The sequence below is a fragment of the Haemaphysalis longicornis genome, unplaced genomic scaffold, assembly GCF_048455015.1.
Source record: "Haemaphysalis longicornis isolate Haplotype H1 unplaced genomic scaffold, Haemaphysalis longicornis Haplotype H1 scaffold_7, whole genome shotgun sequence".
Taxonomy (NCBI): domain Eukaryota; kingdom Metazoa; phylum Arthropoda; class Arachnida; order Ixodida; family Ixodidae; genus Haemaphysalis; species Haemaphysalis longicornis.
The window spans coordinates 322,515-336,845 of NW_027526422.1; the positions used below are offsets into that span (position 1 = coordinate 322,515).

General features: G+C 47.5%; 1 protein-coding gene across 1 annotated transcript in view; it reads right to left on the bottom strand.

Annotated features, from left to right (window-relative positions):
• The window catches only part of LOC144147420 (OTU domain-containing protein 3-like), a 68,838-nt gene extending 54,886 nt beyond the window's left edge, over nt 1–13,952 (bottom strand). The window contains exons 1-3 of the mRNA XM_077679552.1: nt 13,793–13,952; nt 13,031–13,223; nt 10,603–10,751 (exon numbers count right to left, since the gene is read on the bottom strand). Of these exons, the coding sequence (XP_077535678.1) occupies nt 10,603–10,751; nt 13,031–13,188 (307 nt within the window). The 5' untranslated portion in view covers nt 13,189–13,223; nt 13,793–13,952. The remainder of the gene's footprint in view (nt 1–10,602; nt 10,752–13,030; nt 13,224–13,792) is intronic.
• Nucleotides 13,953–14,331: the final 379 nt, after the last annotated feature.

A 14,331-nucleotide genomic window follows, 5' to 3' on the forward strand; every position in this document is an offset into this window, starting at 1 on the left:
ATGGGGGTTCAGCTGACCTAGCGATACCAAGATGATCACCCCATCCTAGCGAAAAACTGCACCACCCGGGCTGCTTGGAAAACCATGCTGTCAACTCGGCCTTTTGCCCCGCCAAAACTGACAAAAGCGTCGAAATCTTTGCTTCTCCGGCCGTTTCAGAGCAGCCTGGCACAATGTTTGCACTTTTCATGCTTTTGGAGCAGCCTGGAGCAGGGAAACAGAATTGTAGCAAAACTACACAGTATGCGCAACTGTCTCACCTCTGAAAACGGGATAGATTTCGTATTCACTAGAGGCGTGCGAATACTATCAAGCTCACTCCACATCTCAGCCACACCAGTGATGGCTTATTTTCAAACTCACCACCGGTACGTGCAAGCAGGCCTGTCTGAAGTGGTTCCGGATGGTGTCTTTCGTGCAAACACCTGCTTGGAATCATCTTGCGCACCGCGGGGACATCCCACATCTCACTGTGTTTGAATCGGTTTACGATTGCCAGCTTCTCGGCGAACGGAAAATTCTGCCGCTTCGCGCTAGCACTAAATGAGCCCTTATTTAGTGACACTAGCGCTAGCCACCACAGCTGAACGTTAAAAAAAGGTCGGTGAAAAGGTGAGGACACAGCTCAACATAACCATGGACCGTAATCACAGAACAAAGGCGTAATGGCAAAGTAACGGAACAGAACAGAGCAGCAGAGAAGGAGTGCGGAGTACACTTGGTGCTTTGTTCACACACCGCCAGAACAGCACAAATCAGGGAAGGAGTGCAGAATGCGCTTAGTACTTTGTTCGTATGCTGCACAATTTCAAGGTTTATTTTGTGTTCAGCAGGCGGTGCTCCACAAGGGCGCAATTCTTAAATTGTGAGCCACGGCACTTGCACTCGTGGCTCCAGCTACTGTTGAGATTCCTTTTTGTTTGAATCCGTTTTTAGTGTTTCCGCGCATACTTCGCCGGGATATAAAGTTGCGGCGATCGTGTGTGGCATCAGTAACCATGCTGAGATAAAAACATATTCCCACTGCATTTTTTATGCACAGTGACTAGGAAGTAAATTCTCAAGAAGAAAGTGGGGAGGGGGGTTCATTACGCGAGTGAATACGGTATTTTTTTTTTGCTTCCAGTTGAGTGATTGCCTTTTTTTGTTGTGGACTGTAATCTTCTGTATTTCTTATTTTTGGTTTGTAAGCCCCCCCTGTAATGCCTCGGTGGTGCTCTGGGTAATAAATAAATAAATACTATTGCAAACAGGCACACGTGTTGGAATGCAGTTCTTGTGGGTTAGGTTAGCTTAGGTCTCGGTTCCCCACAACATAGTGCTTGGCCGCGCGCTCTCGACCCCTCCGGCCATGTGGCCGGCTGCAGAACGAGCCCGCGACGAGGCCGCGCTCGGGGCGTGCAAAGTGCGCTTCCGAAATTCAGGGCCAAGGCGCCGTCGAGGGTGCGCAGCTGGGAGGCGCTCCTCCCCACCAGGGCACAAAAAGTGCGTGGACACAAGGCCAACCATCGGGGGCAAACATTCCTCGGGGCACTGAAGTGCTGGCGTGCTTCAAAGGGGAAAGCCTGGTGACACTCGTCAAAGCCTTCTTTACTGCTACGTGGCGTTCGCTCCTCTTTCCCCGCTTGCTTTCCACAGTCTTCCGGGGTGAGTAACTTGTTTTCTGCTACACTAGCATCCCAATGTCATTTGTACCAAGGGTCATTTGACTCAAATGCCAAGTTGTGCTGCTACACGAAGTTTTGAAATGCCATTCGAGCCAAATGAGCACTGAGAGAGAGACATTTGGGATTTCAAATGCCATTTCTAGCACACTCGCACGTAGCATCTTTGAGCGGCAATAAAAAATGTAATACTTCCGTACGTAAAACCACTAAAATATTTGCTTGTGCAACTTTGTTCCCTGTTCATTTACTTAAAATATGAAATCAACATATTTCACTTTCATACTCTCAACATCAGTGGGTCAGTTGCAAGAAAAAAAATAAAACTATGCAAACAGCCACCACATTAGAGTCAAAATTTGATTGTTGTATTATTGTACGAAAACGGACCGGGGAAACAACAGCCCCACTACAGCACGGCGAGCAATTGTGAAATCTTTCAAATGCCATCGAAATTGTAGTGCAGCACAGCGGATTCTGAATGGCATCCGAAGCACCCCATTTGAGTCAAATGACATTCGGACCCTTGTTCTCTGCTGCACCGTGTTTGCGTGCTCGTCTTTGCTTTCTCTTCTCCATCCTGTGGCACATGCTGTTTTGGCAAGCCGACAACGTGGGCCACCGCCTCTCGAGAATCGCAGTTTCACCGCGGCTCGGGTGCACCTGTTCCCCGCACATGCCATCACGCTCAGGTGTCGCGCTGCTGCCCCCAGCATTACGTAACCTTTGCATTTTAAATGCATACTTCTGTGAGGCTTAATTCCTGGCCAGTCCCCCGAGTGGGCACGTGTCACGCAAAGAGCGGCATCAGCAACGACAACCTCTGTTCCACTGCTCATAGCATGCAGATAGCGCAGTATTAGCCTACTGGGCACCCCGCTGTGCAGACCCAGGTCCCAATCCCCCGTCATCTTCCACGTGGTTTTCGCTAACTTTCTACAGCGGTGACCACTTTCTAGACCAGACGACCCCATCATGTCGTCTATTGCTTTCTTACTTGCTGAATTGCAGCACTCCCCGATTGCACATTCAGCTGCTAAGCCGAGAATTTCTTGAAATAAACTCGTGCAGCAGGCTCGTCCCTAGCCCACTCAAACACCAGAGACTGGCGTTCCTTCAAGAGGCCATGAAGACAAAAGGCAAGTTTGCTTCGTTCAAGGTTGCCTCACTAGAATAACACAGACCCATTTTCCACACAAACTTCATTCAAATAAGCTGCACAAGAAGGAAAACAGGGAACAACCATGCGACACAATAGCTACTTTTCTGCACTGAGCCAATGACGCATTATGGGCTAAGGTTGGCAAAATACAAGGAAATTATACCGGGATTGCAAGCTTGCAGGACCAGCTATTGGCGCTTAAATGTAGGGCATTCTTTTTATAGCAGTAAGAATGGTGGAGCAAACAATGCAGTTTACGAATGAACACGTAAACACAGAAGCATCAGTGCGTACGGCATGCACTGCTGTCGGGCGCGTTGGCCTTGTCTGACACGACGACACTGGCCAAGCGGCATAAGCGACCCTGCCTGTCGAGTCATAGCTTCATGACATGACTACTATCAACCCTACGAATAAGCTCGGTTAGAAAAAACGAAAGCCTCCAGAAATAAGTCCGGTCAGAAAGGAAAACTGAACAGTGGTTCAGCGGTATCAATGTGCCGTCTAGGAAGGTAAACGATAACCAGGTTAACAAAACACTTATGTTTTTGTTATTGGTGGCAGCCTTAATCAAGATGCTAATCTTTGTTTTATGTATTCTCCCTGGATAAATCATCGGCGACATTACGAAACACACGATTCTGGAGTGCCCTTCATACAGTCTAGCAAGAAACGACCTCGCACGGAAGATCGAGTGCCCTAACCACAGTTTCGCCCCTTTAAGAGCCCTTCTGGGACCATGGCCACCTCCCTCGTCTCAGCGCTAAGCACTAGACGCATCATATGAATGCCTCCATGACATCGGTGTCACCGAGATGATGTAGGACTAGAACATCCTTGCACTGCAACCACCTACAGACTTTTCACGTGTCACACTGACAATCCCCAACACCTCCTTCTTTCTTTACGTCTTCTATTTCCTTCTCTCCATCCCGCCCTGCTCCCGATTGTAGCTTTACTCCTTCCTCCCCACCCCGCAGAGTAGCATGTAGGCGTTAACGTGCCGGCAAACCTCTGCTTTCCTCTGATAAAGAGCTTGTTAGCTTAAATTTATTAATTACTCAGCGAAGAAAGCCTTGTTTGCTACTGGGCAAGTGCTGAGGGCACTTTTCGTCCTCATGCCCCCCTGGCAGTAAAAGCAACCGCAAAGGTATGGTTACCCCGCAGACTGCTAGTTCAACCTGCAAAAAAGTGCTTCTCATACGTTGGTTATACACTTTATGATCAGAGCTTTGGTTGATTCTCATTCCTTGTATCGTGAAAAATAATATCCTCATATCTGAGTTTCACTTGAGTTGATGTCATCATCACTGTGCCACCAACGTGTCTGTCTAACCATTATTCATAAATTGTATCACCATGAGCAATTGCGAGTCTTTTTCACCCACCCACTCCTACATTTCCACAATGCGATCATTCATGCAAAGTTAAAGGGGGGCCATGCAGACAAAGCACAAGTTTGGTTTATTCCAAAGACTGCCTCGTTATAATCGTACTGACACCACTTTTAACGTAAACTTCACTCGAATAAGCTACATACTCAGGAAAAAGAGAATGGTCATGCGACTCACTAGCTGATTTTCTGAACTAGAACCTATGGCATAATATGCATAGCTGTGCATTCGCCTCGGGTTGGCAAAAGCTAACGCAAGTAAGGCAGGGCTTATAAGCATGCAGAACAAGCTATTTTCACCTTAATGTAATGTAAAGCAGTAACAATAGTGGGGTAAACAATGAAAGTTATGTATGTAGGGTTATGTAGGGTTAGGTTATTCCCCCCCCCCCCCCAAAAGGCCCATCAAGGGGGTGGAGGGGGGGGGGGTGTGCCCAAGGTTGAATTTGTGTTAAAAAAAAAAAAGACGCCATGTTTCTTTCTTTTAGCACGAAAGTGTTTCATGCCAGGGTACACAAACCTCTCCGACGTCATATCCATCACGGAAATGACATCACCAGAAAAAGTTCAATTGATGCGGCGGCGCGAGTATTCAAGCCCACAACGAGTATGGCCGCAACGGGAGGTGTGAAACGCTCTGCCAACTGAGCCATGAAGTCATGACCGGGTAGCTGTACGAGCGCGCCTTATGTCCTTCCCTCTAAATTCTCCATTCAGATGGTGCTGCCATCTAGGAGAGGTGAAGCGGAGTAGTGCGTCATAACGTTAATGAGCGGCTTCGATAGGGCAGCGTATAGCAGTGGAAGCTGCTATGTTTGTCCGTCCGCCGCCTGTGTGGAACGCCACTCAGCTTTTAAAACGCTGCCGCCACGTTCCACAAGCTGAGCTCGTTGCAACGCATCTGGTGTACATGCCACGGAGCAGGACCAATGTGGTCGCATCTTTGCCGAAGCGACCTCCGCCAGTAGGACGTCGCTCGCCAAGCACACCCACCAGACTACTGCCACCGACCCGCAGGTCATGCTCCTTTCACCACTGCGGACCTCGCCTTCACCAAACGATTCGCTGACGACCCATTCGGTTTCGTTCGTGCGGTTTGCGAGTGCCTGGGGTTTCAATCGAATTTACGCAATGCTCCGTTGCGTGTAATCCAGTGTCTAATGTTGATTCGTCGAAAGGTGCCATTGCGACAAAGTTTAAGTAGCGATGTGCAAGTTCATATCGATGCACAATAAACATTCAAATGCTCATGTGCAGGCACATTTCACTTTCGTGTTTTACCAATTCCTATGAAAGAAGGATCAACCACTTTTTTTTTCTTTTACAATACTGCCCTTCAAAACCCAACCTTGTGCTGTGGCATTTCACAGCATAGGGATAATATTTCCCAACAGAACACATGGCACCACCTGGCCGCGGTGGCATTTCGTTGTGTTGTTCCTCGCCTTGGTCTCCCTCCATACCAGGGAGCGCGTTTGCTGGCGTATTTTCTCCGCTCGCATATCTCTGCGTAGCTTGTCGACACATATTTATCGTCGTAGTTGCTGAATTAACGCTTATAAAATACCTAGACAAAAATAATCGTGCACGATGACCAAAAAACATGCCAATGACAGTCAGTTTTAAGTATGGACTGGAAACCGCCCCGCTGTCTGAAAAACTGGCCAGGCCGGTCAAAAATGGAGCAGGTGCCAACCCTCAAGTTACGACAGTGCACACAAACACATAAGTACTATACTCAGTGACAACTTAAGAACGGCACCGGAAGTTGCCGCTGTGCCTTATCACCGTAGCGGGATGTTTCTCCGCGCGGCGCAAGTAGGGCGTTACTGGGAATATTTTGAACATGGCATGAGCCGTTTCCGTGATTTTTTGGACTTAATATGCTTATAAACGACTCCAGTGACGACAAACTGCGTGAGACAAGGCAGACGATATCACGCATTCATAGCAAACCCCTTTTAAAACGCGCGCGCACTGACGTCACGGGTCCGGCGCTTTGGCGGTGTGATACACTACATGAGGTGGTGCCGTTCTTGAGTTGTAACCGAGTATAGTGCATACTGCACGCACTATGCTTGCTATAGTTGTCCAGCAGTCTGGCAGTTTGGGGTTCTCACACGGCACTCGCCAATCGGCGTAAGTGACACTGTCTTACGTGACCCTGTTTGTCGAGCATACCCCATGTTTCTTGGAAACGATTAGTACCTAAATTGACAAAAACAAGCCAGGTGCAAATACGACCAGTAACAAAGCAAAGGCAGACAGCACTCCTGTGCAGTATGGTGGCACCATCTAGGAGGGCTGACAGTAAATAAGGCGTTCTGCAGACTAAACGCACTAACATTCACTTGAAGATCTGTCCTGGTTACGTCACCGCATATGTTACAAAACACACGATTTGGTGGGAGAATCAAAATTTGAACTTAAAGGAGTACTGACACGAAATTTTCGTGTTACGTTTTTTTCGCTGCTATGCGTGCCTACCAGCCCACTAATCATAGAATGACACATTAGACGGTCGAGCGCAGCGTAAACATTCATTTACGGCGCCGTCTTTTTCGTGTCAGTTTCGGTTTCGACAAAAGGAACGTCGAGCAGCCGCCATGACAGGAGGTATCACTTGACGTCACCATTCTTGCCGTACCGCTGCCGCTCTGGACACGCGTACGAGCGAGCACACCCAGACCGGCCGAGGTCTTCACAGTCCCCACGCGCCCGGGCAGCATGACGTCAGTCCCAAAACCATGACGTGTACACACGCTGGAGCAGCGCGCACCAACCACAGCCAGTGCGTCGGCTTCGTCATGGGAGCCCCGACGTCAGCAGTTTGGGGCAAGTAGCAGATGATGTCATGTCGGCCCGCTCTGGGTTTTCTCGTGCAGGCGAAGACAAAAATGGATTTAAAATCTGTTACACCAAACCAGGGTGTCGCAACGAAACGAAAACCGGAAACGAAAAGCGAAAAAAACAATATTTTTGGCCGGAACGAAAACGAAACGTTATTTATAATTTCGTTCCAGAGCGGAACCGAAAAAAAAACGTTTCGGTTTTCGGTTCGAGTACAAATTGCGTTCGAGTACATGCGCTCTCGTGGAGATGCTTTGAGGTTGATTGAATGGACCTTTTCCCAGTAGCGATCTGCGCATGCTTGGGCTGCCGGCCGTCATTCTTGGAAGTAGCCCCTGGCGAAACAAACAAAAGGGTGCCCCTTGAGCTTGCTGCTTGGGGAGCGGCTATGCTTCCTAGGGCTGCACGTTTTTCTTTCCTCTTTTCGGACAGTTCTCAGCGAGTTCGTTTGTGCACACAAAAAAGGCTTTCAAAAGAAAGGGGCAAAAATGTTTGAGGCTGACCATGCTGCGAGCACTTAATTGGCTACCAGTGTGGGAGCAACGAAAATGAAAAAAAAAATGAAGAAAAAGGGGCGATTCAGCCACTGCAGATTAGTCACGTGAGCATGCGCCTGCTACCGTGACATTCATTTGAAAGGCAGGGGTGATGGGGGAGGGTGCGTGTGGTACTGCAGGACCAGGATATTTCATGAAAGGGTTCCCCGAAATCCACACATTTCTAGGTACATGCCTTGGGTTTGCCGTGGCGACCACTAGGAGGACCGGTACTGGAAGAAAGGTCCATTGAACACACGCACTCGCGCTTCAGTGCAACAGCTTGATTTCCAGCACAACAGTAATCGCACCTCATTACGATGGGGCGCGGCAGAACAAATCGCGCTCGAAGATTTTTCGTTTATGACAGCATCTTGAACAAATCTACTTTCAAGACTAACGACTGCCAGCATCATGGTGGAAACTTGGAGCGGCATTTGCAGCGGCGCCATCCAGAGGTGTACGACACGTTGCGCGCCGAGAAAGCCGTGTCCACAAGGCGTGTTGCATCCAGTGGGGACGAAGACTGTTCTGCTGCAAAGCTCCGGCAAGTGGACATATCAAGCATGCTTCAGCCGACTTCGTCAAGAAGCGTTTCACTTGAAATGACAGAGGACGGCCGAATGAAAAGCTGCATCAAACTTGTCACAAAAATGGACTGCCGTTTTAGCCCTTGGTGTTCCAGCCACCCAAGTCAGCGTGGAGCGGGAATTCTCGTCGCTAAAGTTTATTTTATCCGGCCAGAGGTCTCGCCTTTCCCCTAGCACAATTGAGGACATGCTGCTTATGAGGTCATATTCAGTGCCGTAAGATGTGTCTGAAGAAATGCTTCAATTTTTGCGTGCATTTGTGTGTGACATTTGAGGACGTGCAGCTTCTGAGGTCCTGTTCAGCGCCATAAGATGTGTCTAAAAAATTCTTGAATTTCGGTGTGCAGTTGTGACACTTCAGGATGCTCAGCTTCTGAGGTAATGTTCAATGCCATAAGAGGTGTCTGAAGAAGTGCTTCAGTTTTTGTGTGCAGTTGTGAGTGCTCTTTATCCACTTAAATTTTTACCAAAAATCAATAAACATCCCTTTTTGTTTTTCTTTTTAATTTTTGTTCTCTTATTTTGCACAAACGCAAACCGTTATGAACCGTTACGAACCGTTATATTTTTCGTTCTGGAACGAAAACGAAACGGAACTTTTCTCTATGGAACGAAACAAAAAACGAAACGAAAAACATTTCGTTCCGACACCCTGCGCCAAACGGTTGCTGTTGAAACTTGCAGGGAGATATCTCCCGATAAAAAGGAAGCACTTTACATAGTTATCTCAGCTTTTGAATTTCACGTCAGTACTCCTTTAAATTGATTAATCTCATTGAATAAAGCATTGTTTGCTGCAGGGTAAGCCCTGGGGGCACTGTAGAACACGAAATCTCTGGAATAAGACCAACATGAATTTTGTCTGCGTGGCCCCTTTAAGCTTATCGCATGTTATTCGTTTATGTTCACACAGCCATTCACGCCCCACACAGTAACAGAATGGAATTACCTACCACTGCACACTGCCACTGAATCTAACATTCCCAAATTCCAACCTGTTAAAGACTGAAAGGACTTAATTTCGTTTTGGCTAGCGTGGTGTTTGTTGCCTTGCATTTCTTTGCCCAACAGCTGATATTGCTTGTGTTTTCTACGTTTCTGATTCGTATTTTGTCTGTTTTGTACATGCATGCCCCCCGATGTCCTACGGGCCTCTTACTTACTGCGGGCCTTTAGCGGTACCTGCCCACTCTTCTCCTGCCTTTATTGGCCTTCAGTTTTCTACAAACTTACAACTTCCGTGAAGTGGAGTGAGCGAAGCACCGTAAGCATGCATTAACCCTTTGAGGGTCGAATTTTTTGTCAAATGCAACCCCCCAGGGTCGATTTTTTTTATTGCTGATTTAAATTCTTCGGATGAATCCATTTCGAGAGTGACCATAAAGTGACAAAAAAAGCATTTGCGTTGTTACATACATGTGGTTTATTCATGAGTAATGCAAGAAAAATTCTAAGTAAAAACGAGAGTAACAAGCCGGCACCTTTCGAGTGAATCGAAATCAGATAGACAGCAGTTTCGCGGGCGCAAAAAACGGGAAGTGCCTGGAGGACGATACCAAAACCAGACGCTGCGCTCACGCGGGTGGCCGGATGCGCGAGCAATAGATGGCGCAACACTCCTAAAAAATACAAAAAAAGGAGAAAAGAGCCGCATCAGTTTCGCAGCCACCCTTGGTCTGTGGCAGGCGCAAGAAGCGAGAGGCGGCCGGTGGGCGATAACCAGCGCGCCCCCCCCGTTACCGGATGTGCAAGCAATAGCCGGCGCGCCGCTGAAGTAAATCATAAAAAATAAAACAAGAGCCAACGGTGCAAGAAAATAATTTGACGTATTTCCACAGTGTGGCAGCACATGCCAAGCAAGAGAAGTTGGTGAAAAAGGCGCGCTTTTTAAACATACAAGCGATGACGTACATGTACATTATGGACCTATTTTGAAGGTGTTTGCAGAGGACGTACATGTACATCCGTGACCCTGAAAGGGTTAAGTGGAGCCATTTGGACTTCATCGACTTTCCTAAGTAATAGAGTATTATGTAAACTATCAAAACAAAGCCAAATTCTTTTGGGCACATATCTTGTGGGGTCTCAGTTTTCCGATGGCGGCCGGCCGACTGATTTTGTTGGCAGTGTGGTCAGCAAGCTGTGTAGACGGCGCAGTCAAGCCAATCCAAGAAAGTGCGTGTCATAGGAAATCAGCGAGGAGGGTACTGAAAGGCAAACAGCACTTCCCCATTCGTTTCTTTTCTATACATCCACGTTAAATGCACCCCGAGCGGTTGAAACATGGCTTAGACACTCCAGACTTTATTCTGCTAACCTGAACACGTAATCCAGCAACGCTTACACATCACTTCAGAAAGACGCAGAGGCTATGGCCCTAGGCTCAAGAGAGAGAACGGCCACTCACGGTGCTGGTCAAACGGAACCTCGTCTTCAACGAAGGGCTCAAAGTCCGTCCTGTGCTCCTTCATGTACTGCACCGTCTCGTATCGGTACTTGAGATGGTTTCTCGTATGGCCTTCCAGTTGGTCATTGAGAGCACGAAATAGGCAGTTCCTTCAATAAATACAAACAAAGAAAGCATAGAAAGTGCAATTGATAGATAGTTCGGACACTAAGTCTGACAATGTGACAATGCAACGTGCAACAATTTTTTTCCCCCTGAAGTTATCTGCAATAGGCCAAAACCCAACCTCAAAAGTCTGCAACGAGAAGAATCGTGTTTCACAGCATAAATTCATACCATAAGAGAGCAAACACAACCTTTTCTTTTTGGCTACACCTCTTTTAAAGAAATGCAATTGATACAAAAAATGATGCCTGAACAAAACATTGGCCAACAGTTGAAATCGTCAGAATACAGCCTATTGTGACCAGCAAGATCGATACATTTTTGTGGCACTGGCTGTATGCTCTTTCTTTGTAAGGTAGCTTACATGCAAGATTACTTGGTAAAAACTTGCAACTCTCGTGAGGACTGCAATGCAGGGCTTAGTTGACTGCGTACAATGATTCAACCAGGGTGCAAGCAGATAAGCATGCTGCCATGTCACAAAAACGTCCTTCATGCGTCACAAGCAAGACAGTGTCCAAATGCTCCACTCTGTGACAAAGCTTAATTTACTATGCTTTGCACAAATATAACAGGCGTGACTCTGTGCGAAATTTTTACCCAGTGCCAAGAATTACGTTTGACGGAACCCAAAATAAAAATTAACGTCACGTAGAACTAACCTCATGTTTTGAGTTGCATCAGACATAACCCAAAGTTACGTCCACTGCAACCCCAAGGGAAAAATTATGTCTGACATAACTTTAGAAAATTGTTCCAAGTTACGTTCGACGTAACCTGGAATTGAAGACAATCCACGCCAAAAAGGCCGCAAGGTCAATTAAAAAGAAGTAAGTCTGACGGATAATTTGTCTTGAGATTTTTTCCCGGGTGGAAATAAAAGAGTACCAGGGTATTCCTTTTAGTGACCCTAATCAATTAGTAATTACATTTGTTAAAGGCTTTGAGCCATGTCAACTTAGTTACTGGCATGAGCTACATGTGCTAAGAACTGCTTTGAATACGCGGCAAGAGCTTCTGTTTTAACTCCTGTCTTTTGCTTCTGTGTGTCGCACATAAAAAGCGCATGTGGATTTGTATAAAAAAATTCCATAGTTTAATTTAAAAAGAACCTTGCACCCGACGGGATTCGAACCCACACTGCTGCAGCAGTCCTTGTGCGGTGCTCGAGATCACTTGACCAACGCAAAAGCAGAGACGAAAGTAGCACTTCAACTATAATTACCAATGCTGGACATAACGCAGCAACATATAGGTTTTTTGATTGACGTCCCGTATTGTAAAATATTACAGCACCAACTCGCCCCACTATCTGCCCTTCTGCATTCCATTGCAATAAGGTTGCATATATTACATAGGGCATGACTGTACTTTGGTTCCATCATATGTATCAATTTTTTTTAATTGACCTAATTCAAATTAACTCCAATTTCCATTTCATTCAATTGAACTAACTCTGGGTTCCATGGGACGTGACGCATTTTTCATGTTGGAATGCAATGGATGTAAAGCCCCTCCATACTCCTCCCCTCCACCACACAAGTTGGAAAGACCTACAGTTTAAATTTCAGGTTAGGTCAGACATACCTTGCATTTTGATTCTAGATTACGTCGAATGAAACTCAATACATTGGGTTAAAGTTCCGGCACTGCAGCGTAACTTCAATTTGAATTTTGGGTTCCATTGGATGTAACTCTAGATACTCCGAAATTTTCATTACAAATCTTAATGCATTTGGCCAGTGAGCTCTACACAGGACCAGGTCAATGTTGGTATAACGCTCGTAGCCGGGGGAGGGAGGGGGGGCAGCAAACGGTAGTCTTTAGCTGTGCGCGCCAAACACATACTGGAACCATTTCATCACCACCCCAAATGCAACTGCGAGACGCGAGAGAACTTTTCCCTTATTGCTTGTGCCTACTCTGCACTGGAGAGATAGAAAACTCACTGAAACGAATTAAAAAGTGTTACAACCGAACAAACGAATGGCGTCCATGCAGCGTCCGCAGACCGCTCGGCAAGAAGTTCTTTCCGTTAATACATGTAAAATAGCGTGTGCTCTGTTGGCACCTGCTGTGATTCTCTTGCAGGTCTGTGTGCAGCACAGTAATCAAGAAAATTGTAAGAAGGTTCCGGGCTGGCTACACAGTGCTCTGCCACATGTTACTGGGAGCACGGTTCTAGCGGGCAAAGTATACACGCCGATACAGGGAGGCCCCTCAAGTGGAACCCACCACTACATGCACTGATCAACAGGCTCACCCATCACCCTGTACTTCCCGAAGAGTCAGCCCCATTGCCTTGAGCTGGTCTTTGAAACTTGTGAAATTTTCATCGTCGCTATTAGCCTTGTTCTTCAGCTTCAGGGCGCTCAGCTTCTGTTGATGGTTGCTCTTGTCCGACGATTTTCGGCGCGCCATTGCCGTCCCGATAAATATTGGCGCTAACCGTGCCTCTGCGAACACATGCATGCAAGGCAGCAGGACGCTTCGCATCAGAGGAAATTGTGTTTTGGTCTCTAAGCTTAACATCTCAAGAGAAAAAAAATGCACCAAACCAAGATAAACGAAGTACTTTTGGACGTAGAGATTCAACGTACTACTACAGCTGACATTATAGAAAACAGCGCCAGCATCAACAATTAGTGCAAACACTATTAGCGACCATTTTGGCGAAATAATGTTATATTTGCACACAGGCTTTCCCCCACAGGTGTGCTTAACTTAGGTTGCATCAACGACGACGTTGCGCTGTTTTGCTCCTTTACGAGGCCGAGCGAGCTGCGCTGGACTGCCCCTTTGGAGCGGCCGCAAAGGCTTCAGATACAGTGCACCTCTTCGTAAAAGGACCGCTTGGTCGAGTTGGTTGTGCAGTCAAAGGGTGCGGCTTGTTAGAGAGCCCGATGACCACAGTGCGGACTATGTCCCAGGCACCCAGCATCGGCGCTTCTGGTGCAAAAGGGTCCGCTCGGCACCGGCGTTGCTGGCCAAGCCGGGAAGAGCATCGTTCGTGCAGCATACTCACAGGGCGATGGTAGTTACAGCGTGATATAGGAATCATTGTAGGAGTCTCCTGGGATCCCGTGTAATCGGGAAACATGATTTTCGTAACAAATTGGCAATGCCACACGACGGCGGCATTACCAGGGTTGCCACTGATAGCATCCTCGATTAACCGCACCGGTGCACACCGGGGCACACCGGTGCGCCTTTTCATCCTCGATAAACCGCACCGGTGTGCACCGTCCGTCCTCGATAAACCGGGGTGCACCGTCGAGGGGCAATTTTTGGTTGCACCGCCGCGGACCGAGAGAGTCGACGGTGCGCCGGCGTGCAGTCCCGAGATGCATCGCGGACGATGCCGGCGAAGGAGCTTCCTCCGCCAACGTTTATAGAACCAAGGTTCTATAAACGGTTCTTGGTTCTATAAACGTTTATAGAACCAAGGTCAGTTTTAAAACTCTCCGCCTCCGCCATACCAGCAATACGGCGCCCGAGCGACCCACAGCGCCAGGTGGCGTCGCCGTCGCAACCGGCTCCCTTCAGCCGCTGGGGAAGCACGCA